The sequence below is a fragment of the Rhinolophus ferrumequinum genome, chromosome 3 (genome assembly GCF_004115265.2).
Source record: "Rhinolophus ferrumequinum isolate MPI-CBG mRhiFer1 chromosome 3, mRhiFer1_v1.p, whole genome shotgun sequence".
NCBI lineage: Eukaryota > Metazoa > Chordata > Mammalia > Chiroptera > Rhinolophidae > Rhinolophus > Rhinolophus ferrumequinum.
Genome location: NC_046286.1, coordinates 95,004,569 through 95,030,969, shown reverse-complemented (window position 1 = coordinate 95,030,969; position 26,401 = coordinate 95,004,569). Strand labels below are relative to the sequence as shown.

The following is a 26,401-nucleotide window of genomic DNA, read 5'->3' as shown; positions in this document are numbered from 1 at the left end:
ATGTTTAATTCCAAGCCTCTAATAAGAGTAGGATCCAAAAATGTCATTAAGAAATGTTATTTCTGTTGGTACATTAATAAGTATTAATGTTAGGGTTCTTAGGTTAACAGAAATTGCGTTTGAATTTTAATACTTGTAACTTGTTCTGTCTCTTACTTGGGCAGCTCCAAATGGATAAGCTACCTTCTCGCCATGCCATTTCTGAAGTCATGACTTGGATTTCTCTCATGGAAAATGTCATTCAAAAGGATGAAGAAGATATAAAAAATTCCATAGGTTACAAGGCAATTCATGAATACCTTCAGAAATATAAGGTTATTAAACATTTTATTTTTAATTTTTAACTTTTCATATTTTAGGGCTATTTTATTTGAAGGAACTCAAAAACTCAATTATGGAAATCAGGTCTTGAAGTATATGTCTCATACATAGTGACACCAAGTAGGTGTCACTTCCAAGAGTAAGAAAAGTGCCTCCCTAGTTATAGGCATAGAAAAGTTGTCCAGTCTTAGGAATGATTTTGAATAAGATTTTGTGTTATTTTAAGAAGTAATTTTTAAAATATTGTAATTTATAAATATTCTCATAGTGAGACTATACAATTTATCCAATTCTATGTTCTCTACCAAATACATACAAGATATTTATAAATTAAAATTCAAATATATTTATAAGTTCAAAATTTATACATTTAATTAGTATTTAGTATATTCATATATTTTTATATATATTAAGCTTCTGAAAATAAAGGATTGTATGAATACACACAGATTGTGTCATTTGGACTAAATCATGGAAGTGATGAGATTAATCCCAAGGTTACTTAAAGCTTTCGAAATTCCTGATAAAATATAAGACATTTATTTGTATGACATTGTTATTTTTCCCCCCTTCTTTTTTTAGGGTTTTAAGATAGACATTAACTGTAAACAGTTGACAGTTGATTTCGTGAACCAGTCTGTGCTACAAATCAGCAGTCAGGATGTGGAAAGCAAACGCAGCCATAAGACTGATTTTGCTGAGCAACTCGGGGCAATGAATAAAAGTTGGCAAATCCTGCAGGGTCTAGTAGCTGAGAAGGTAAGCCAAGTGGCCTCAGCTGTCCATGTTTCATCAAAACTCCAAGGAGAGGTACACTCTGTAAAGAAAATTAATTTCATGAGTAGTATAGCTGCACTGGGCCCAGGGAAAGAATGCCACTGAAGGTTACATTGCTCTAAATGCTCTTTAGTCATGGGAATTATTTTGTCTTATGCACCCGTCACTCTTTGTATATCTCATATTGTTTTAGTTCTTTAAAGATGCCTCTTAATTTCTTTTGCCTTAGTTTTAAGTTGACTTAAGTTCTGTACTTGCCTACCAAAACTTCTCATTAATTCTCACTTAATAACGTTCATTTTTAATCAGATAGACAATGGGCTGTATTTTAAGAATTCTCAATTTGGAGGAAATTGTGGCCTGCTAATGATTTGAATTTAACATAAAATTGCAAATGTCATATGTTTGTTCAGATTCAGCTGTTGGAAGGTTTATTGGAATCTTGGTCAGAATATGAAAACAACATACAATGTATGAAAACTTGGTTTGAAACCCAGGAGAAGAGACTGAAACAGCAACATATAATTGGAGATCAGGCTTCAGTTCAGAATGCGATGAAAGACTGTCAGGTAACTGGTCCAGGTGGCTGACATGCTCTGTTGCACAATTTCATGGTGTATGCCAAAGGCATTTGCGTTTCTTGAGAACTGAGAGTTGAATATTGAAAAATGTTCCATTTGGTAAGAAATTTCTCTGATTATGTGAGTTTAGAGAACTTTTCTAAACTGTTTTTATAAATTCGAAATTATGAAACTTTTTAAACACACTTATAAGTAGAGAATGCTGCTAACCCCCTATGTTGATCACTAGATTTAATAATTATCAAGATTTTGACATATTTGTCTTGAGTTGTTTCTTTTCTTCTTAAAGATTTCATAGTGAATCCCAGACATCACGTCATTTTATTCCTTCATGCTATAATACGCAGCTCTAAAAAATGGACTTTTCTTATATAACCATAATATCATCATTACCACAAAAATTTTAACAAGAATCCCTTAAATTATCTTTCCTCAATTATCTTTAAAACCTTTTTTTTCCACTTAATTTATTCACGTAAAGATGCCACAGTGTCCACTTGCTACATTTGCTTGTTAGAGCTCTTAAACCTCTTGAATATTTTTCTAATACTATTAACTTATTGCAGAAACTGTAGGCTGGCCCCAGTTTCAGGATCAGCCTGTGTACTACCTTCAGATATCATTGAACTTGCTCTTCCCTCTCCTGTATTTCCTATAAATGGAAGTTAGCACTTGAGGCTTTATTAGATTGAGGTTCAACTCTACTGAGCAAGTGCTTCACAGGTAACAATATTACTTCCTATTGTGTCGTGTGGGGGAGCACTCAGCAGGATCTGCTTGTTCTCCTGTTAGAAATAAGTAAGGATCACGGGTTCAAGTAGAGTGGGCATACTGTAAATGTTTTCCAGTGACAGAACACTTAATATTTCCTCAGGTATTCTTTATACAAAGGAAATGTGAGCTATTACAGTTAATGCTGTAATACTTTTTAAATAACTCAGTAATTTGAAATGTGTTATGGATTAGCTGTGATGCTGCTCTATAGTGTTTTCTAAGAACAACTGAAGAAGTCATTCTACAGACATGCTCCTTTCCCCAAGCTTGTTTTTGTGTTCTAGATTTTGAAAAGGCCTTTAGTAATGAAATTCCTTCCAGGCAGCATTTTTCCTGTGGGGTACATGTAAATGGGATATATTTAAGCTCTCAACCAAAGCTTTTTGGTTCAGAAAAGGAAGACCAGATTCTTGTGCTGGGGTGACAAGCTAATGGGTTGCAATCTTGAGAGTGCGTAAAAATGGCAAAGAATACTATCACATAGAGAAATACTTGGAAATTAAAAAAAATAATAAAAATGCTTCACATCAGAAGATGGGTGTGTAAAAGATGGAAGACCAAAAATACACATCATTGCTTTTCCAATTTTCAGGGGCCAATAGAATTTCTAATTTAGGCCATCTATTCTAAAATGTACAAATAAGCCCGGATTTCAAAATTTTACTTCGAAGGATGAGTTAATGCTTCTTGATGAGTTCCTAAATTAAAATGTTTCCATTAGAATGAAAAGATAATTTAAGTGTTAATGTTAGCAGGATTAGTGCTTCCTTGTTACTTTGTTGTGATAAACTTTACTATTCTAACACTGAAATAATATGTTACTACAACTTTCCATTTCCTTTTTTCCTTCCTCCAGTACTTTTGTTCCTTTTTCTTACTTTTTGTCTTCTCTTTAATTACTTTTATCCTGCCATTTTCCATTTTGCTTCTTTTCATATACACCTCTTCTAGTTAATGAAAGAGACATTGCTACAAACAAACAGTGTAGCAGAAGCTTGGCCAAGTTTAGCTCCTTTGGGGACCCAAATTGTAGTGTCCCAGAGGGTCACACCAGGCAGTGTCAGAAAGGAAAGCTTGAACTGTAGTTTTAAAAACTTTACCCCAATACTAATTTGTGACTTCAAATGAAATGTCATTTTTTTGAAGCCAAGAACAGAATGAAAGTAGCCCACACAGTTATTTTGGGGCATCGCATATAAATCACAGTAGCCTAACTGGCAGGCTGTGTTTGGCAGCACCACAAACCTTGATAAAAATTTATTGTCAGTTTTGAGAAATTGTTCCTTTGGACGAAAGTGTGAAATTCAAGTCAGCATACTGAAATTGGTGACTGGATTCAAACTTTATTTTGTTTTAAAAATCTTGAATAGATTCCCACTCTTTCAGAGGTGATTTATTAATTTAAACCAACACAAAAATTGATGTTCGTGAATTAACTCAAGTTAAGAATGATTTATTAAAGCAAAAAATGTTAGGCTTGGCTTTTCCCTTCGTTGATCAGAAAGAATCATCTTTTAATTATCATCGAAAGGAAAGGAAAACACACCTTTATTTTGCACAAAATATTACATATTTCAGTCCTAGTTCCCTTGTGGGTGTTGCTTTTATGCCAATATAAATGTGCAGAGCATTTTAGAGATGTGTTTCTAAGCGATGGATCATTAATTTAATATTGCTCACTGAAAAAAGTTAACATCTATGGATAAATGAGGATAAATTTAACTCCAGTGGTTGAATTTTAGAATCATATTAAATTCACGTTGGAAGGATTATTGATGGTTAGTTTTCCCCCGTTCTTCTGCCTCCTCCCCCACCCACTCCGGTTCAAGCTGTTGTTTCTCAGTCTAATTGTGTAGGACACAACTCCCTGGCCCATGCTGGTATTAGGAGCCTTGTGCTCCCCGCCACTGAGGCAGTCGGTTGCCGGTCATTGATCGGCCGCTCACAGCAGCTCACGGCAGCTCTCGCCGGCTGCCGGCCACTCACGCTGGCCACCGGCCGCTCATGGCAGCACACGGTAGTCCATGTCAACCACAGCAGCACACAGCAACTCACGCTGGCTGCCAGCCACTTTTGGCAGCACACGGTAGCCCAGCTTATGCCAACCTCCAGCTGCTACAGCTGCCCAGCTCCAGGGAGAGCTGTTGTTCACAATCTTAGCTGTAGAGGGCGCAGCTCACCGGCCCATGTGGGAATCAAACCAGCGACTTCGACGTTAGGAGCACAGCGCTCCAACCACCTGAGCCACCGGGCCAGCCTTATTGATGTTTATTTAATCTTTTAGAGAAGTACAGAGAAATATCCTTAAATAGTAAAGTTAATTATGTTTTCTGTACTGCATAAAGGACCTGTAACCCTAGTAAATCACTATATTCATTCTCTGGTTAATTACCAAAGCTGTCAAAATATTGACAAAATTATAAAGTGGAAATGAAAGAGCAATATTAAAAGCACAAATGATCTCTTCAGTTACCTAATGCATGAATTTCTAATTAAAATATCAAGACAAAAGTAGCTTCATGATAATTAAGGAGAGAAAAATAAATAAGTGTGCCCTGAAGCATGGTCGATTACTAAATGATGGAATAAGACAGTCCTGTCTTACACTTGCCTAATTCTTAGCAGCTTAAAGTATATTTTATATATTTATCCAATGTTATCACTTTGAGGTAAGCAAATGTGTTATTAATCCTGTTTTATAAATGAGGTAGAGAGTGATTAAGAGGTGGGGCCAGAGAGAAACAGAAATACAAGAGGCACCGTATTTATAACTAATACATCAGAGATGCCCCCCCCCACTGTGACCTATCAGCCGCACTACCCATCCCCCCCCAAGCGTGTCATTCATGTGTGGATCATAAGAGGAAGATGGCAATCTTTTTTACAGAACTGAGACATTATCCAAACTTAAAATACTTTGGAATTTTCTTCACTCTAACCTCCAGTGCCTACACATCCAGATATCTAGTTTTGGGGTTTACTTCTGAACATGAGACCCTAACCATGCCATAATATACAGCTTCTCACATCACCCCGTGTGGGATTGTCATCTTCTCCAATATTCATGCCCTGATTCCTCCCCACCAGCGCTGGGCGGAGGGTCAGTAGGCTCAGAAGGTTGGGTTCTGATCCCACAACTGGCCTCACCAGCTCTGTGACCTGACACAGGTTTGTATGACTGGATCTCCTACTTACTCATCCACAAAATGGTGAGAGTAGCCTCAGCCTGCCTCAATGAGCTTTCCAGATTTTCAAATGCCATTAAAATATGTTAGGATTATGATGTACGCTTAAAGTGAGGCCACTGCCTCACTTTATTTTATTTTCTGAACATTTCATACTGACATTTATAAATGTACATCCCCAAAAAATGAGGATTTGATTCATGGAAAAGCCTATAATTTTTTAGAATCACATAGAATCAGCGTATTGTAGGGAGAAATAAGGTATAATAGACATTCTGGAGAAACTGAGACACGGTAAGCTGTACCCAGAGTGGCACAGCTCCACTGTAGCAGAAATGTAACTATATCTCGGATACTGGGGCCCAGAATATTCATTCTATTGCATTTCACCCTATGAGCTCAGATTGGGTAACTTTTGCAACACCAAGATACATGAATTTAAGAATATAATCATGTTACCACTTCTGACATTATTTCTTTCCTTGTTGCATTGCATCTTGAAAAAAAATTACATTTTTTGTTTATCTATCTATAAAAGTGCCATTTCTTTATCAGGTAATCAAATTTTACTTTTTTTTTCAGGTATGTTAATTTCTCATGGAATAAAAAGACTATTTTAAAAGATTTAAATGTAGGAAGAAGTTTTACTGTGGCAATGCTCTGCCGAGAATGATAACTTTTTTGGATTAGTAAAAGGTTTTTAGGATATGAGACTATGGGCTCCATTTCAGCATGCCCCCAGCGTTCCATAATGGAACAATTTAGAATCACTATTTTTTTTTAATCTTTCAGGATCTAGAAGAGTTGATTAAAGCAAAAGAAAAAGAGGTAGAGAAAATTGAACAGAATGGACGTGCTTTGATTCAGAACAAGGAAGACGTCTCTGGCGCTGTCGTGAGCACGCTGCAGGAGCTCAACCAAACCTGGGCAAACTTAGACCACATGGTAATGCTACTTGTGGAGAGAGAGAGGGCGCCAAGACCGTGTTGGCCATCTCACGTCCAACCGTGTCATGGGGATTGGTGGTGTAAAGTAACTGAGTAAATAATCACACATCTAATACAGCATCTCTTTTTACTTTGGCCTTCACTTTATTAACCTTCTTTTGAAAGTCTACCTTTGGGTGTTTTCTATGACAAACATTATTATGAACATTACTCTCTTAATAATCTCATCCATTCCCATGTCCCTAGATACCCTCTAGGCACAGGCAATTCTCAAATGTGTATCCCCAGCCTGGAGTTCTCTCCTACACTCTAGATAGAAGCAAAGGCAGAGAGAGAAATCCAGCTTGTAGACATCTCCTCGTGTGTGACTAGTAGACATCTCGAACTTCCTCGCCCAAACCACCTCCTGTTCTTCCCCCACAAACCTACACTTTCCGCCATCTCAGTTAATGACCGCTCTACCCTTCCAATGGCATGGGCAGAAAACCATGGCATCATTCTTCATTTCTCGCTTTCTCTCATACCCCACATCTAGTCAGTGCTGTTTTCAGAACAGCTCTAAAATCCAGCCTCTCGTCCCATCCTGGCAGCTGGCACCTAGGTCTGTCACCAGCACCATTCCCCTTGATTATTTCAATGGTCTCCTGAATAGTCTCCATGCCAGGGAGGTCCTGTTGACATGGCAGCCATATCACACCATCCTCTACTCAACTCCCCCCCGCCCCCGCCAATGAAATAAAATAGCTTTTTATCTCATTCAGAATGAGGCCAAAACCTGTTGAGGGCCAGAAGGCCCACATGACCTGGCCTCCCACGGCCTCTCTGACCTCGTCTCCTGCAGCTGCTCCAGGGGTTCATTTTGTTTTTGGTCACCCCTACTCTTGAACTCAGTGGGCATGTTTCACACTCAGGGACATTGCACAGGCTGCTGTCTCTGCCTGGAAAACCTTTTGGCAAATATCCGCATGGGTCATTTCCACTCCTCAAAGTCTTTGTTCAAATTCGCCAACCCAGTGAGAGTTTTCCTGACTACTTTGTTTTAAATGATACTCACCCCTACCTCTCACTCCCTGACTCTCTTCTCTGCTGTGCTTTGATCTGTATTATTTGTCATCTTCTAACATACAATACAGTGTACTTGTCTATTTAACTGTCCTGCACTCAAACGTAAGCGCTGTGAAAATGTTGGATAAATATGTGCTGAGTGGAGCTTTAAATCCTCCAATAAGAAAATGCATGTAACAACAGACACTGCTCTGCAAACACTCATACAAGTAGTTACTATCCGCATTTCACAGAGATGAGAGCCGAGGTACAAGCAGGATAAATGACTGAGACCAACGGTGCACAGCAAACAGCTTCTCACAGCCTACGTACTCTTCTCCAATCACAGCTTTCGAGTCTATCCTTACCTTATTTTTAACCTGACTTAAATTTATTTTATTTTATTTTATGCATTTTCGTAAATCCTCACAAATCACAAATCTTTGGAAACAATTTACCATGTAAATCAACTGAGTGGCTCTTTCACAGAAACATCTTCTTGTGAAACAACAAACAAAATAATACAAAGAAGAAGTAGACTGCTCAAAACTTCTCATTGCTTTCTTGGCTTCATTTTCATGTCTCTTCCTGACTTCCATAGGGCAGGCCCTGGCACCTGTCCTCACCTATGGGCACTGCCTCCTTTCTGAGGCAGCCCTTCTGTGTAATTTTAAGATGTGTTAGTCATGTGGCCCCTTAGATAGTATCCTGATTGGTTTCAACATTTTTTATTTATGCGAAGAAAAGCAGAGAATGCAGGTGCAAATGAATTTCAGAATGTTTTCTTCATTCTGGCCATACTTACTCCATATTCAAAAGATTACGTTTAGAAGATTAGGGGTGATGTCCAGGAAGTCCAAAGCATATATTTTTCTAAATGATACAGACTAACTGAAAACTTAACTTTTCTGTTTCAGGTAAGCATAGGAAAAGAGTATTCCTAGATGTTTTGTTGTAAGATAATCATTTGTGCGTGTGTGCATACACAGACATGTGAGATAGATGGACAGGTAGGTAGGTAGATAGATAGATAGATAGATAGATAGATAGATAGATAGATAGATAGATAGATAGATAGGTAGATAGATGATTGATATAGTTTCTCATTTCCTGGGACTAGTTTTGCCTAGATTCAAATCTAGATCTCTCACATTCTAGCAGTATTATCCCAGGTGATTTTCATAACATCTTTGTACCTCAGGTTTCTCATCTATAAAATGGGGATAATGGTTATACCTACCTCATAAGGTTGTTATGAAGATTAAATGAGTTAATGCATTAGCTAAAACACTCATTTATTTCCTAAACTGTGGTATTAAATATGTTGAGCTTTTATCACTTTTATATTATATAGATATTATATAGATATATAATAAATATTATGTATAAAGATTATATATATATATATATATAGAGAGAGAGAGAGAGAGAGAGAGAGAGAGAGAGAGAGAGAGACAGAGAGAGACAGAGAGACAGAGAGCATTTTTAAGCACTTTAGCCTAAGCATTCAAAAGTGTGAAAGGCATCAATTTCAACATGGCTACATCTATTCAAATCTTTTTTGTTTGTTTGTTTCGGTTAGTTTATAATGCTTGAAACCCTGATGAAGTTCCTAAATGTTAATGTTTTTCCCATCAATTGAACATACATTCCATACTTTTAAATGCTGTGTAATTCTAAGACGTGTCTGTCTCTTTCAAAAGGTTGGGCAGCTAAAGATACTGTTGAAGTCCGTGCATGACCAATGGGGCCATCACAAAATGGCCTTTGACGAGATAAACAGTTATCTCATGGAGGCCAGATATTCTCTTTCCCGGTTTCGTCTGCTGACCGGCTCTTTAGAAGCTGTGCAAGTTCAGGTAGACAGTCTTCAGGTAAGGAATGAATTGAACCCATCCTTAGCATGCCTTTTAATATGAGAAAAATTTTTTAAAAAGCCAAAATAGCAAATGTGGACGTTAACATCCTACAATACTGCTGTATATTGTTTCCACTTAATTATTTTTTAAATATTGAAAATTAATTTTACCTGCTATATTTGTTACTCATTCAGACTTACCTGTGGATGCTGAAATCTGGATTAGCTGATATATAATTAAGTGATTTAAAAAATTCTATCATGTAAATATTCATGTGAATGTATTTTATGAAATGATTTTATACCTTAATCAACCTCCTTGATCCACCGTTGCTGCCCTTTGTGTCTTCCCTTTCTGTTTTTCTCCTGTTTCTCCAAACGTATTCTAAGGGATTAAAAAGAAAACAAAGAGAAAAATAGCAAAAGTGGTACATTTTTTAAACTATTAAGTGGTTTTCATTTAGCCTAATATAAGTGGTCTATCTAATGTGTACACGTAATCCTCTTTTTCTAGCACTTTCTGTTTGGTTTCCTGTGTGTCCGTTATCATTGTATTCACCCAGAATGACATCGCTGCTGTTTAACTTAAACACAGCATTCCATCTCAGGTCACTGTCCCCAAATTAGCTGCTGCCCTCACTCCCCTGCACACCTGGGCACTGGGTGCTCTCACCTGTCACTGCTCTTTGTCTCTGGCTAAATAATGTAGACTATAGGATGGGCAGGGCAGGCCCTTGAGAGATGGGATGCCAGCAAGAGCCCAGCATGTACCCTCCTTAACCTCAGTCCGCGTCCCTGGCTTGACAATCAAAGTTTATATGTTGCCAACCTCACATGCAGTTTCTGAAGGGAATGCCTTTTCTGGGGGTATTGGGCAGGATGGACGAAGGATAAAATTATATATATATTTATATAATTTCTTTAAACCTTAAATAGTGTTGCAGATACTAAGAATCATTAAAACTTATTTTTAGAATAGTAAGTTTGGAAACACACTCTATAACTTTGAGGGAGTGAAAAGCACGTTTTAATTTAGCCTGTTCCATGTTTAACACCTGCAAATACTGTCTAAGGATATGAAAGAATTCAGATCCTTTTCTTTGCACATTTTGATTTGAAGGCAATCAGATATCGGTGTTAAATAGCATTGGGTTTTTGTAGCCTACTTCACCTGTGGAGTTTTACTAAGAACTGAGTCTATCACTTCAACAATATTTCCAGGGAAATACCATTCTTCAACTTCCTTCAGTGGTCCTTGGTAGAAGACTCTGCCCATCTAATAAATATTCTTTGCAAGGAAGAACACCCCCAATAGAACTTAGAGATGGCACTCAGAAAAGCCATGACTTCTTAAAGTCTAACTATCAGGAGTTTCTGATAGAACAACTCGGTACATAATGAAACAGAGACCTGGGTTTTGACTTGAGCAGCAGAGAGAATCACAGAGTGAGAGATTGCATGCATCCCACTACCATAGTATCCTGTTAGATGATGGATAAGGACACCCAATGTGAGCTTTTCCTGCAGAATTCCAGATGCCACTGTAAGAAGGCTTAATTGTTAAGAATCCCTTCTCACATGCGTAAGAACAAAATCGTAAAAAGAAGAAGTGATTATCTAAAGAAAGCTTATAACACATTGGAGAAAAATCATGGCTTATGTATTCGTATGTGCATATTTATGAAAACACCTATAAATTACTTTTAAACTTGTTTATTAGAATTTAGATCCTGTCATTTTATCTGTGACATGTTTCTTTGGGCAGAATCTTCAAGATGATCTAGAAAAACAGGAAAAGAGCTTACAGAAATTTGGCTCTATCACCAACCAACTATTAAAAGAGTGTCACCCACCCGTGACAGAAACTCTTACCAATACGTTAAAGGAAGTCAATATGAGGTATGAAGCATGTTAATTTTACACTGTTATGAATTCTATCACATCCCAACTATAAATAATGACACAATAAAAACTTCCTAATGTTTCGAATTTGAGCTTTATAGGTTCTATTCTATTGATGTTTTAATGTTTCACAAAATGATTTTAATGACAAGTAAATGCAGTGAAGATATTTAGAAAAAAATTAGAACTGCTATATACCCAAAGATTGACCTCATTCCTTGTATCTACCCTTGAAAGGAGTGTGAAATGTTATGTTTTATACTGTTAAATAGAAATGAGACATCCTTGCATTATTTCCAAATTCACATAAATCAGGATCATGAAAACTAAGATAGTAACAGCTCCTAGCCTTTGGTGAGAGGTGGTCCTTTACCCATGAGTGTTGGCTGTTGTCTCCAGATGGAATAACTTGCTGGAAGAGATCGCTGAGCAGCTGCACTCCAGCAAAGCCCTGCTGCAGCTTTGGCAGAGATACAAGGACTACTCCAAACAGTGTGCTTCTACAGTCCAGCAGCACGAGGACCGAGCCGATGAGCTCTTGAAGGCAGCCACTAACAAGGACATCGCTGATGAAGAAGTGGCGACATGGATTCAAGATTGCCACGTATGTTCAGGAACTGGCGTGTTTTCCCAGCATGCCTTTCTTAGACTTCCCCAGTTTAGGAGGGCTAGTGCTATGTGGGTAAGCTTTTGCTACGTCGCAGTGTGTGAAACAAGTTACCCCAAAATCATTGTTCTAAGTAGCAAAGAGCCTGCTAGGTTTTCAGAACACATGTTACCAGATTTAAAAGGCCCCTCCCATTGTTTCACTTTTAAGATGAGTTGTGTTCCTGTTTTTCCTAATGGAATAAAATCCACGTGAGTGATTTACGCTATCTTGTTACAGAGGTGGGCAGTCTAAGAAATGACCATATGGAGAATAATGTGGTATCTTTTAAATAGCCAGTGTTAAGGGTATCGTCCATTTAGGTTCATTATCTTTTATATAAGCATCAACATAATTTCTTCTGTGAATTGAATGGTAGAAAGAAGTCTTTCTCTCCTGATTTATGGGTATACTTCTTTTTAATTGCTTTTTAGTATTTCTCCTTTTCACGGTATCTGCCAATAACCTACTTAAGATTTTTGGGAACAGTTCTCTTGTTTCAACCATTGCGTGGCTCTTACCATTTGTCCTTATTTGTCTTTATTTCAGTGAATATATTTCAAATATCTTCTTATAAACTTTCCTATTCAGTTTATTAGAATTAGGCAAGTTATAAAAAGCATATAAATAAAAGTTTAAGCTCTTCCATTACCTGCATATAAATAATAATCACTTTAAAGCTTTAATATTTATGGTGAAGATAATTCACTGCTTTTTCTCCTTCCACATACAGTTTATCCTTACAGGATTTTTTCATTTTCAATTTTCAGTTCTCCTGTGTTGAGATATACCTGTTTCAGTGTGTAGTGCTCCAAACTGTTTTTGTGAATTTGTCTGCTGTCAGTATCAAGGTTAAAGGAGCCCTTTGCTCTTCTTCCTCTAACAGTAATCCCTGCTTAGGCATAGCAAGCTCTGCTCTGTCTGCCATGTCTATGGGGGCACGAGCAACAAATAGAAGAATCAGTCATTTTTATCTCTTAGCGGTACTTGGAAATGAGAAACAGATAATTTTCATTGGCTTATAATTTTTAGTATATAAGAGGGTCCCATAAAAAGTGGCAGGAAGAGATGCCATGGGAAATAATGGAGCTACAGCCTACCTGCTCATCAGAGCCATGGCTAGGGTTCTATACCCCGATTCTGAAATAGGAGGGTGTATCTATCATAACCCGTACAATGCGACCACCCACACATACAGACGATACTGTTGACAAATTCATCCTTGCGTCTATAATATTCAGTAGAAAAAAGGAAAAATGTAGCACACTGTTTTCAATTTGATATCAATTCTGTGAAGAAGCAGGAAAAAACTGCCAACACCGTTCCAGTTATTGACTCTACTTGTAGCTGTTTTTTCTTGCTTATGTATGTTTTTCTGCATTTCCCAATGTCCTACAATGAACCTATGGGGCTTTTATTATCAGAATGGTAAATATATTCTTTAAAATGTTAATACACATACATATTTTTAAAAATTGGATAAAGTCTTGATTATTTTTTCAGCTGGTCAAGATTATTTAGTATAGTGACTCGACAAATAAGAATTGAGTGTTTCTAATGTGTGGCCGTTTACTAATTGTTTATAATCAGGAGTACACTTAACATGTTGTTTCACGATGGATATATTTTCACTTTCTATAGGACCTCCTCAAAGGACTGGGGACAGTTAAGGATTCCCTTTTTGTTCTCCGTGAGCTGGGAGAGCAACTCAAGCAACAAGTGGATGCTTCAGCAGCGTCAGCCATTCAATCAGATCAACTCTCTTTGAGTCAACACTTATGTGCCCTAGAACAGGCTCTTTGCAAACAGCAGACTATGTTACAGGTACAGAGCTTGCATTCAATGTGTATTATGATTGGGTGTTCTATAACGTCTGGGCATACACACAGGAAAAGAAGAAATTTCCATCATTGAGACAATGCCTCCTTCAAGACCAAAGAACTAAAAATTAAACACACTTGGACGTGCCAGTGGGAACAAGGGAAGGTGGCAGTCTTACATTGTTCTTTACAGTGTAATTTTTCCCCAAACCAACGCCTCCTTCTATGGTACTAAGATATGTGCAATTAATGAACACTAAGTGGGTTTAATATTAACAGTCATGCTTATATAAGAAGTTTTTGCAAGAACCAGAATATGTTTTTGTTTGATAATATATTTTAAAAGTGACTCTAATTGGTTAATTAATGATACATGGAAATAATTCTAAGTATTAGAAAAATTATATTAATAAACAGAAAGAAATTAAGTCATCATAGCCTTGTTTCTTTAGGAACAGCATCTTGAAAATGGCAATTTGACATAGGATACGAAAAATAATTTCAATATCCACTTGCCCTTTCATTAGATTTCTAATACCAACTTTCTTTTGTAATAAAAAAAGGCTGGAGTTCTTGACTATGAAACCTTCACCAAGAGTTTAGAAGCTTTGGAGGCCTGGATAGTAGAAGCTGAAGAAATACTACAAGGGCAGGACCCTAGCCACTCTTCTGACCTCTTGACCATCCAGGAAAGGATGGAAGAACTTAAGGTAAATGGGTTGAAATCCTAGTCCCAGATCTTGTATCTTCCATCCTCAAAGGAAAACTCCAAACTCCTGACATAGGCCTACGTTTTATTTTGAGCTCCCAAGGAAATTCCTGCCAGCTCTGCTTTCCTGCTCTCCTGAGACGAATGAGCTGTGTGCTGGGAGCGTGGCCAGGTGCAGTCCTAGGGTAACACCTCACTCCTCCTCCTTCCTACTTTTAGTCCCTCCCCATGCCGAGCCCATCACCTCCTTCACAATTCTTGTGATCGGACAGATCCCATCTCCATCTCTACCATCATTCACTCCTAATTCAAGCTACCAATCTCTCTCGGACCACCGCAACAGCCTCCATGGAGCTCCCTGCAGCCATCCCTTTCCCTCCAAGCCAGAGCTGCCAGAACGATCTTTTTTTTTCTTTTTATTTCTCAATTACAGTTGACGTACAGTATTATATTAGTTTCAGATGTACAACATAGTGATTAGACATTTATATAACTTACGCAGTGATCAACTCAATAAGTCTAGTACCCATCTGACACCACACCATGGTATTATGTAATTGGGAAATATTTTAAGTATTCAGTAAAGTAAATAAACAATACAATAGATATGCAGATTTTATCGTATCACTCCTCTGCCTAAAGCCCTTTGGGTTCCATTGCTCTCAGGATAAATCTCAGCGTGGGGTATCAGGCCCAGCGTAACCTGGCTTCTTACCTTCCTAAGGGTCTCGTCTTCACCACTGTCCATCTCCTCCTCCAGCCACTAGTGGGCCACATCGGTTCCTAGTGTCTGTGTGCAGGATGTTTCCCCTTTCTGGAATTCTTTTCTCGTCCCCACTACCTCCCTCCGACCAAAAGGAATAAACTCCTGGTCATTTTGTCTTAGGAAAGCCTCCACTTCTGTCCATATTCAGGCTCTCCAGTGACAGACACACTTTCACAGCACACTATTCTTTTTCGTCAATGTTTTAGATACCATTTAATTATGTTCTTGTGATAGGTGACGACTGTTGTTCTCTCTGTTATTGGAATAGTATCGTTCTCTCTGAAAGCACCATGAGAACACAACACACTATGTTGTGTCAGTTTTGTTCACTGCTGATGTCTACCCATGGCAATCTTGCCATCTAATAGTTGTGCTTTTGGCTTTAATAATTGGAAAGGTTTATTCTTTCTTTAGGGTAATGAGTTATGTGCAGAACATGCAAAGAGAAAACACGCAGCTGAAGGTGACCTCACATTTTTTTGGTCCTGTAGCCAGGTCCCTAGATGGAGTTACGAATATCCACAGGGAATCCAAACCAGGCAGCTTTGTCTTGTGTTTGAAGAGATCTAAAAGCATATACTGCTTTCTCAGTTGAGTCTCACGAACTTTAGGGTGAAGCTCTTAAGACATTGTGTGTTGAACTCAAAACTCAAGTGGGATTGTATTCCGTCTAGCAAGAACCCAACCCGTTTCCTTAGCTCTGTCACTTACTAGCTGGGAGACCCTGCGCGATTTACTTAAAGTTTCTGGGCCTCTCTTTTATCATTGTAAAGTGGGGATAATAGTGCAGTACCTTACGGGATTGTTTTGAGGATAAAATGAGTTACTGTATTACCTGTAAAGCTCTTATAATAATAAGTGCTCGATAATGTTAACTGTTACTATTGTAACTATTATTATTATTAAATAACAAAGGAACCAATTAACATGGATAAATGAAGTCTGAAGGGTAAGAATTAAGCCTCTTCAGTCATCAGTATGTCTTTATTCTTTATCAGTTCTACCAAGCATGACTTAGGAGTAAATAAATCAAATAATACATGTAAACCACTAAATGTTCCATAAAAGATACTGACTAGCCGGCGCCACAGTCGCAGCAGCAGCAGAAGCTGATTAGGACATGTGGCTTTTCTTTTTTACAGCTCTGGTGATTGCAAACAAGTAGCCTAGAAATACACAGAGATTACCAGCCAGACTCTTTCTGAATCCAAAGTTCACTGTGTACTTTGAAAGTACTTTGCCTTTTCTTTTTTTTAAAATTAAATTTATTGGATGATATTGATTAATAAAATTATACAGGTCTCAAGGGTACAATTCTATAATACATCATCTGTATATTACATTGTGTGTTCACCACCCAAAGTCAATTCTCCTTCCGTCAGGATATATTTGATCCCCTTTACCCTCATCTACCATCCCCCATCCCCGCTTACTCTCCGGTAACCATTAAACAGTTGTCTGTGTCTATGAGTTTCTGTTTGTCTTGTTTGTTTGTTGCTTTTAGTTTTATATCCCACATATGAGTGAAGTCATATGGTTCTCGACTTTTTCTGACTTACGTTGCTTAGCATGATAATCTCAAGTTCCATCCCTATGGTTGCAAATGGCACTATTTCATCTATTCTTGTGGCTGAGTAATATTTTATTGTATGTACGTACCACATCTTCTTTATCCATCCCTCCACCTGTGGTACTAAACCTGCTTTTATATCTTGCTTTCAGGGGCAGATGTTAAAATTCAGCAGCATGGCCCCAGATTTAGACCGTCTGAATGAGCTTGGCTATAGGCTACCCCTGAATGATAAAGAAATCAAAAGGATGCAGAGTCTGAACCGGCATTGGTCTCTGATCTCCTCTCAGACTACAGAAAGATTCAGGTAGAGTTACCAAGAGATGTTTTGGCCGCTCTGATATACCAGTAGAAATAAGTTCATGATTTGTGTACATTTATAAATGCTAGGTGTTCCCAATGATACTCACAAAATTTGAACTCAAAATAAGAAACTCAAATTGCGAAGTGGTTTTCCATGTTTAATGTACTCAATACTGTTTTACTCAAAAAATAATAAACTCTTTTATGTAAGACTATGTTAAAGATACAAACATAATCTGATCATTTGTTTAAATTACCATTTTAAACTTTTATTTTTTTCTTCAATTTTCTCTTTTTAAATTTTACTACCCAACATGAAAGTTTTGCGGTGGTCAAATTAGAATTGGAGGCAAAAAAAAAAAAAAAAATGGATGCAGAAAATATTTAAGCTAGTTTTATATGCTAAAGATATAAGAATAAGCAACAACATAAGCACTATTCTTTTCCCTTTGTTCTGTCAGTAAGTTGCAGTCATTTTTGCTACAACATCAGACTTTCTTGGAAAAATGTGAAACATGGATGGAGTTTCTGGTTCAAACGGAGCAAAAGTTAGCAGTAGAGATTTCAGGAAATTATCAGCATCTTTTGGAACAGCAGAGAGCACATGAGGTAAGTTATGTCTGCAGATTTGGGGCAATAAAATAGTTTAGGCCTTGGAGATACTGCAGAATGCCATGTGGAGGAATTAAAGTGCTGTATCTTGTGCCAAATGTGCTCAAATGCATGCATTGTTTTTGCCTTCTTTTTTAAGCTTGAGACTTTGATAGCTTAATTACAAAAATGTGGTCCAGTTCTTTGCTCCATAAGCATGTGTCAGGCTTTACCACCCTGCAGTGGATAATGCCAAACTGTGGTCATAGTCTACTTATGGGGTGGAGGAGGGGAAGCAGAGAGGCAGTGCAGAAGGAGTGTAGAAAGTGACTCAGTTTTCAAATTGAGTTGCAGACTACATTAATATTGCCAGGGCTACTTGCTAAAAAGATTATGCTTTGATCAAAAGTCTTTGACAAATTAAAATTGTGTGCTCTTTAAAAAGCATATATGCATTTTATACTAGAAAATCAAGTACCAGACATCTCCAAGTGTACCTCTTGGTCAAACTACATTATAATCATTTCTCAAGAAACATTAAGAGAGAACTAGATACAAAAAGCAAATTAATTAATTTGCTGGTACTCTCCATATTCTGTTTACTGGTGTAACTAAATTATTCTATGTACTTATGAAAAATAATGCAAGTGGAGAGACAGAATTTACCTAAAAGCAGAGAAAAAAGCTTAATGCACAACTTAAAAGAGAATAAAACTAATTTTAAAGCACTTTGCTTAAATTTTAAAAGTAGAGAATTTAAATCGTATGAGTAAAGTATTTTTAAGTTCAGTTTTATCCAGTCGACTGATGATAAAATAAAAGACAACGAATCAAAACTACAATGAGATATCACTTCACACCCACTAGGATAACTACAATGAAAAAAATAACAAGTGTTGATGAGGATGTAGAGAAATTGGAATCCTCACACGTTGTTTCTGGGAATGTAAAATGGTGAAGTGTTTTTGGAAAACAGTTTGGTAGTTTCTCAAAAAGTTTAACGTAGAGTTACCATGTGACCCAGAGAGAAATGAAAATATATACCCAGGAGAAATGAAAATATATGTCCACATATACCTGTGTGGACAAAATCTTGTACCAGAATATTGTTTGTAGTGACATTACTCATAAGAGCCAAAAAGTGGAAGCAACCCAAATATCCACCGACTGATGAATAAATAAATAAAATGCTATATATCCATACATTGGAACACTATTCAGCAATAAAAAGAAATACAGTACTTATGTATACTGTAACGTGTCAGCCTTGAAAACGTTATGCTACATGGAAAGAAGCCAGTCACAAAAGATTGTACATTGCATGATTCCATTTAGATGAAATGTCCAGAGTAGGCAAATCCCTAGAGACAGAGAATAGATTAGCTGGCTGGGGGATTGAGAGGAAATGGGGAGTGATTGTTAATGAGTCTGGAATTCTTTTTGTGGTAATGGAATTGGTCTAAAATTGATGGTGGTATTAGTTGCACAACTCTGAAATATAATAAATATCATCAAATTATACACTTGAAATAGGTAAATTGTATGGTATATGAATTATATTTCAGTAAAAGCTGTTTAAACAACAATGGGAATAATTTCTTTCTTGAATGTTTTTAGTGGTGAAATAATTTTATTAATCCAATTAAATTGAAAAATACTAAGTTTAAAAAAAATGTGTTTTTTTCCCATTCTTCAACTTTTTCAAAGGTCTTAAGCTGATCTCTATCTGAAAATGGACCATGTTCTGCATACAAAAGAAACAAGAATACAAATTATGTGTTAACTAACTTTATAGGTGATTTTGAAAGAAAGCAGGGGAATATAATTCCACTTTTAGTCGGTTTTAGTAAACAAAATTTAAACTTTACTTTTAAGTATATCTTAAATGATGGTTTAAAAATACGTTATTCCTATACTTCAGGATATGCTACATATCCTGATTCCGTTGGAGGTATTTTTCATAACTTGGCTTAAACCAAAAATTTTGGAAACTTATTAGAGAACGGGTCATTAAAATTAGGAACTCTAAAGCATGTTCTTCTTTTTTAAAAAATAATAGTTGTTTCAAGCAGAGATGTTCAGCCGTCAACAAATTTTGCACTCGATCATTACTGATGGGCAGCATCTTCTAGAACAAGGTCAAGTTGATGACAGGTAGGATCTTTGATATACTATTATGAAGAAAGGTTCCAGTAAATTAGTCATTTTCTTTTTAATGAGCAGATTAGAGGGCATATATCCAATCTTCCTAAGGCAATTGTGCTGCAATAAAGCCTCAGTAATTGGAGGAAAGGCTTATCTGAATCTCCGAAATGACAGAGTATTGAGTCTTTTTTAAAGAACTGCTATTATATTATATGAAGGACATAGAGTACTTGAAAATCACCTAGCCAACCTTTGCTAATAGTCTGTAGGAGACTCAAATTAATAAATAGATCAGAATGAATTGTATCAATGATGCATCAGGGTTTGTAAACAGATGTTTCTAATATTCTCATATGATTACAGAAATTTTATTCCTAAAAGGAACATAGAGATCACTAGACCATCCCTCTTACTTATAGATGAAAACTCGAGGTCCCGAAATGTGAACTGATTTGACCAAGGTCACGGAACTGCGTAGCAGAGAATCAAGTCTAGAACTTGGGTATCTGGTTTTCAGTCAGGACAGGCCAGCTCTCCCATACCAAGACCATTCCACCAGATTTGAAAATGGTATGCTACCTAAGTCAGATTACATTCACCCTGAGATCCCGCTTCCTCTTCATTTACTTAGCAGATTCTCTCTTTACTAAAAATACAAAGGTAATACCTAGCTCCTCTTTAGATTTGTGGTTTGTGAATTGGTGATTCCATACTATATCTACATAGGAACGATATTGACTCTATCCTATCTACTTTCTGTGGTGATATTTGCACTATAAACCTCACTTATTACATATATATATATATATTTCCTATATTTAGGACCAGTAGTTGTGATTATAATTAACTTAGTATTATTTTTTAAATAGAAAATAAATTATTATTTTTATTAAGGGGCTTTTTAATGTTTTGGAAGCAATTTCAGTTTTAAGTGGATATTTCTTTGGACAGACATGAAAGATTTTTATGGTTAAGCTTGGAACAGCAAAATGTGATACCATATTTATTTTATTCTAAGTAAGCCAAATTTAATGTGAACTTTACAGAGAATTTAAGGCCTTCAAAATAAGACAAATTCAGATGCAATTAACTTATCTTTTGCTTCATCCTCCCTTAGCCAACTCTATAACAATATTGTAAAAGTTTGAGTCATTAAGTGAAATAAAATTTAAAATTCACGCACAAGCCAACAGCTATTAAATTTTAAATGTTAACAGTTAGAAATGAAAACATGAAGGTTGGACCCGAGGATAATTTTGAACATTGCAAGTGAAGAAAACACTCAGATTAGAGCATGTCTACAGTAGGAAGGCCCTAGATTGTGAATGTATTGTCTTTTAAAAGTTCTACAAATTGAGGATGAAGACTCCAAAGAAATCTTGGATGTTTACCTGGTAGGGAAAGCAATTTGCAGGGTACTTTTCATGTCACATTCTCAAGTCCTGGAGTTCTACTTTTTCAGAGATGAGAGATGCTTATAGCTTTTAGGGAAATCTCAAACCTAATTCATCACATTTGGTTCTACTGTAATTAGGTTATAAATACCAGAAATTTTCTTTCAAAAACAGAAGAACTAATACAATTTTTAATTACAAAATCAAAGTTTATAGTGGCGCTAGATACAGCTACCAAGAATATCAGAGTCCAGGGTTGTATGTCCAATTCAAATTTGAAGCTACCCTCAAGAGGCAAAAAGAGCATATCTAAGAAAGAAAAGCAAAACTAATATAATAGAGAAAAAGCAAGTAGTGTTACACATTAGTATTGAAATGTGTGGAACAGTATCATTCTCTGATACTGGACAAATCAGTTCTAGAGCCACAAGTTGAATGTTAAAGAAAACTTAGTAAAAAACTACCAACATTTGTGAAAGGTAGAAAACACAGGTAGGAAAAACAAATTTTAAAAATCTGAGATTATTTAGCTGGAAATCGAGAAAGCTTAAGTAAAATTTCATATCTGTAGGCATACGGATAACCTTTATACAGACAGTGATGACTAGATAGTTTTCATTTTTCTAAGAACAAAGCAAAGTGGGTTTACAATTTAGATTAATATGTGGAATAATTTGCTAAAGATTAGGGCTATTTGTTGTGAGGGAATATTGAGTTTATGGAGTACAGTTTTCAAAAAAATTATTTTAATAACATAATTTTATTGAAGTGCCTCATGATGATAGCTAAATAACTCAGTTTTGTTCATCCAAAGTGGCTTATAATTCTAGCTGAAGACAGTGTTATAAATAGGCTTCGCTCCTCATTTTCTCCTGCTGTAGCCCTCACGAGAGGCTGTCACAGGCTGCATACATTGCTGTGCGTGTGCTCAGGGGTTGGGGCCATTCCCGCTGCAACTGCTGCCCTATGCACCTTCCCCTCGTGCCCTCAGGGAGAGAGTAAGTGACCCTGACCTTATAGATGTGCCTTCAACCTGTGCTGACACGTGAGAGCACTCACCATTTGCAAACACCGATAGTTGCACTATGACTGATTTTTGAAAATTACCTGCAATAATAGACCTGATAACAGACTATGGCACACTATTTGAAAACCTCTGCCCTAGATCACTTCTCAGTGCTTACAATCATCGGGGGTGTATGCGTTGGTCGACAATGTGACCTTATCCACGATAACAGTATTTTTCCCTCTGTAATTATTTCTTCACCAGAGATGAGTTCAGCTCGAAATTGATACTGCTCAGTAATCAGTGGCAGGGAGTGATTCGCAGGGCCCAGCAAAGGAGAGGGATCATCGACAGCCAGATCCGCCAGTGGCAACGCTATAGGGAGATGGCAGAAAAGCTCCGAAAATGGTTGGTTGAAGTGTCCTATCTCCCCGTGAGTGGTCTCGGAAGTGTCCCAATACCACTGCAACAAGCAAGGACCCTCTTCGATGAAGTGCAGGTGAGGTGCAAAACACGCTGTTTTGAAACCTCTTCTGCATTTTCACTGCACACTTTACCCTAGCCTCAGTTCTTCAGAAGGATTCTGGAGTGACATTGGAACGGGGACAAACATTGTTCGCAAATGTCAACAGAAACAGAGAAAACAATTGCATTCCAAAGCCCATATTTAATGATGAAAGTGTGGTAAGTGCCAGCCTCTCAGGCTCCCTCCACTTCACACACCCAGGCCTCCCAGCAGCTCCTTGAATCCCAGCATGGATGGGAAGGCAATGACAAGGGAAGCAAAAGTCTGCACTGATTATACATATTTCACTCGTGCACAATTTAAACATGTCACGGAAGTATTCCAGAGAAGGTAAAAGGCTCAGTCCTGTTTGTCCATTCTTGGTCTAGCCTCTTACTTTCACCATCCTGGGAGTTTAGGACTCCAGCCTCTTAGACGGACACCTCCTTGTTCTCATCAGCCCTTCCCAGTATATTCCATGGGTTCCTCTTCCTTTGAAAGTCATTATTGTTGCTTTTTTCCCTCTCCTCACTTCTCTGGGAAACCTCATCTACACACATGGTTGCAACTACCCCCTACCAGCACAGAAGGGCCAAATGGGTATCTTCCAGTCACATTCACCTCCTGAGTGTTCGACTCAAGTATTCAATTGCCTTTTGGATTTGCATCTAGAATGCATCACAGACATAATATACTCTGTGGGTTCCAAGAAAGCCTGGACCAACTTCTCATCAGTCTGTTCTCCATCAGTCTGTTTCCCATGTCCCCAGTTCCTGGAAATGTCATCACCAGCTACCTGGCCTATCAGTCAGGAACCCCAGAATCATTTTATAGCTATCCTCTTCTTTTTCTGTCCTCAAGTTTTCATCCCGACTGCCACTGCCTTAGGTTAGATGCCCATGATCTTTTGCCGAGATAGACAATAGGTTTCTAACTTGTCTTGGTGAATCTAGTAGTACATACCCTTCTTCCATTGCATTTTCTACCCTACTGCTGAATGCTTCTATGCAAACACATCATTTCCCTGCTTATTCTTCTTCTGCGAGTCTCATTCACTTTATTATAAAAATCAAATTCCTGTGCAAGATGTGGCTTTGCCTCATCTCCTGCTGCTCTCCTGCATGTACCTTCTGTTCCTTCCAGCCACTGAAAACTACATCTAATGTCCTGAATTCATCATTTTTATCTTGTACGGTGAATTTACCCATCCTCATTTCTCTGCGAGGAAGTTGTCCTCTCCCTGACTCCTGGCCCTCATATGACACCAGGTCCCTCTTAATCTGGCCATTTTCATATATTTCAAAACTCATGAAGCCTTTACCACTTTGAGGAATCCTCTCTGTGTACCATAGATGAGTTAGATATGTGAGCCATGGTCTTTCTTTGAATTAGGTTGTTTATATTAAATATGCATCACAAATGTTTTCTGCAAGAGACATAAAAAGATCATAATAAAACTTTAAAAACAAGCAAACGAAAACACCCATCTGTAAGGACATGTTCCATGTCTTACAGAGGAGTTTTCGTATTGCATCATTATTTCATTGAACCTGGGGACAGACACTAGGCTTCCCCCTGTTGAATTCTCATTCATTTACACATTGCTGCATTTGTGCACAAATGACTAGCTCAGTAAGTGCTTGTTAAATAAAAGAGGGCATGCTATGTGTGCAAAACTGTGGAGTCATTTAAAAATACTTATAATAGGGAAACGGGGAAGAGAAGAATGAGAAAGTAAAAATCCACATTTCCTTTTAGTTCAAAGAAAAAGTGTTCCTGCGACAACAAGGCAGCTACATCCTGACGGTGGAGGCGGGCAAGCAGCTCCTGATCTCTGCCGACAGTGGGGCGGAGGCCACCTTGCAGGCTGAACTCTCGGAAATCCAAGAGAAATGGAAAACAGCCAGCCTGTGTCTGGAGGAGCAGAAGAAAAACCTGTCCTTCTTGTTGAAAGTAAGCCCAGCTCTTTCCTCCTATAGATATACTACCGTTGAAAAACTCCTTTAACAGTTGTGCTTCTTCCTCCCATTGTTATTTTGCGAATCAGATAATCTAAAGGTCAAGAAGTCATGCCCTGCAGTATTTGGATCCCCTATGTTTTATTGAAGACCTTGTCATTGTCTTACATAAACTGAAGAAGTTTCCCAATTTTGCCATTTGTCATGTAGGAAAATCCCCCAACAAAGGAGTTTTAAGTCTAGTAAGACCGTCCAACTGACGAATTCTGATTAACGGCCGGTGCTAAGCCAGGGTCCATGTGATGACTGTATAAATCTAGACAGGAATGCAAAGAATAAATTCCACTCCGGAACCTAAGACTCTAAAGTGGTTTTCAAGATTGATATCTCTCATTTTATAGCAGGGAAAAAGCTATCCAAGAAGGTACTCTTGATTTGGTCTGCGCTCATCCAAGCGTGTTGCTATCTGCGGGAGGTGTATTAAGCCTGTTGTTGGATACAGATAGCATATGGATCACGCAGCAAATTTAGGGAAATGCAGATTTTTCCAGACCTCCCACAATATGCTTTTCTCTCTCACTTTCCAAATCCATATATAATACATAATTAAGTCAGCAGTTTGCAAAAGGTCATGGGCTCTAAACTCAGATAAACCCAAGTTAACACCATAACAAACCAAGTAACTTGGTTGACTCAACCTAAGTGTCAGTTTCCTGATCTGTAGAGTGGGTATGGTTACATCTCCTTCACACAGCAGTGTGAGGAGTTAATGAAATAATGACGGTGAATCAGGTAGCACAATAATTATCATTGTTATTATTCTCATTTTAAAAAGTAAACACAGCTAAATACTAAAGTTTTATATATGTCCACAGTCACGAACACTTTAATGAGAGTATCCATTAAATTTGGCCTGTCACTGTTTTGGATCAAAGGTAATAACTAAAGTTAATGGAATACAGTTTGCTGTTTTAAAATGTTTCAAGTAGGCACACCCATTGGGATTATTCTATTAAATATTATTTAATAATATATTACCTTGTGTCTAAGAATGCCACTAAATATCCGTTAACTATTATTTCCACAGCGTGATTCATCAGTAATACAATATGTCTGACTCTTTTCATTTTTGCCTTCAGGAAAGGATTAAAACATTGTAACTCATTCTGTAGAGGACATGAGAACATGTTAATCATGCACTTTTTCTTTATTTGTGATGTGATTATTGGACCCATTCCTAAGACTTCTAAGACGAGACGGCCGAGTCACTGCATTTGCTGTTCTTGTCAGTCTGTGGGTGTGTAAAACATCCCCTCTGATAGGTGTTTGCAGACCATGACATTTAGTTATTTTCTTATAATTAATGTAGGGAGACTGGTTATAGCTTCAAAATGTAAGCCATCTTTGGAAAGGGAAATCGCTCTTCTCTTGTTAAAGTTTATTTTATTTTGAGTCATACACTAGGTCCTATTTGCCTAAGGAGTTTATGAAGCGAAAATGTAATGTTTATACAGGCTCATTTTACTGTATCATTTCCCCTCAACTATAATATAATGCCTATTGATATTTAGATCTTAATTCAATACTCTGAGTAAATAT

At 37.4% G+C, this 26,401-nt stretch overlaps 1 protein-coding gene across 4 annotated transcripts in view; it reads left to right on the top strand.

Moving 5' to 3' along the window:
* The window catches only part of SYNE1 (spectrin repeat containing nuclear envelope protein 1), a 417,051-nt gene that overhangs the window by 323,219 nt on the left and 67,431 nt on the right, over nucleotides 1-26,401 (top strand). For all 4 annotated transcript variants that reach the window (XM_033094253.1, XM_033094240.1, XM_033094230.1 and 1 more), the window contains 14 exons: nucleotides 165-314; nucleotides 904-1,080; nucleotides 1,512-1,667; nucleotides 6,431-6,583; nucleotides 9,333-9,503; nucleotides 11,253-11,386; nucleotides 11,789-11,993; nucleotides 13,677-13,859; nucleotides 14,419-14,565; nucleotides 17,053-17,207; nucleotides 17,665-17,812; nucleotides 19,854-19,948; nucleotides 22,604-22,838; nucleotides 24,603-24,797. In XM_033094253.1, the coding sequence (XP_032950144.1) occupies nucleotides 165-314; nucleotides 904-1,080; nucleotides 1,512-1,667; nucleotides 6,431-6,583; nucleotides 9,333-9,503; nucleotides 11,253-11,386; nucleotides 11,789-11,993; nucleotides 13,677-13,859; nucleotides 14,419-14,565; nucleotides 17,053-17,207; nucleotides 17,665-17,812; nucleotides 19,854-19,948; nucleotides 22,604-22,838; nucleotides 24,603-24,797 (2,304 nt within the window). The remainder of the gene's footprint in view (nucleotides 1-164; nucleotides 315-903; nucleotides 1,081-1,511; nucleotides 1,668-6,430; nucleotides 6,584-9,332; nucleotides 9,504-11,252; nucleotides 11,387-11,788; nucleotides 11,994-13,676; nucleotides 13,860-14,418; nucleotides 14,566-17,052; nucleotides 17,208-17,664; nucleotides 17,813-19,853; nucleotides 19,949-22,603; nucleotides 22,839-24,602; nucleotides 24,798-26,401) is intronic.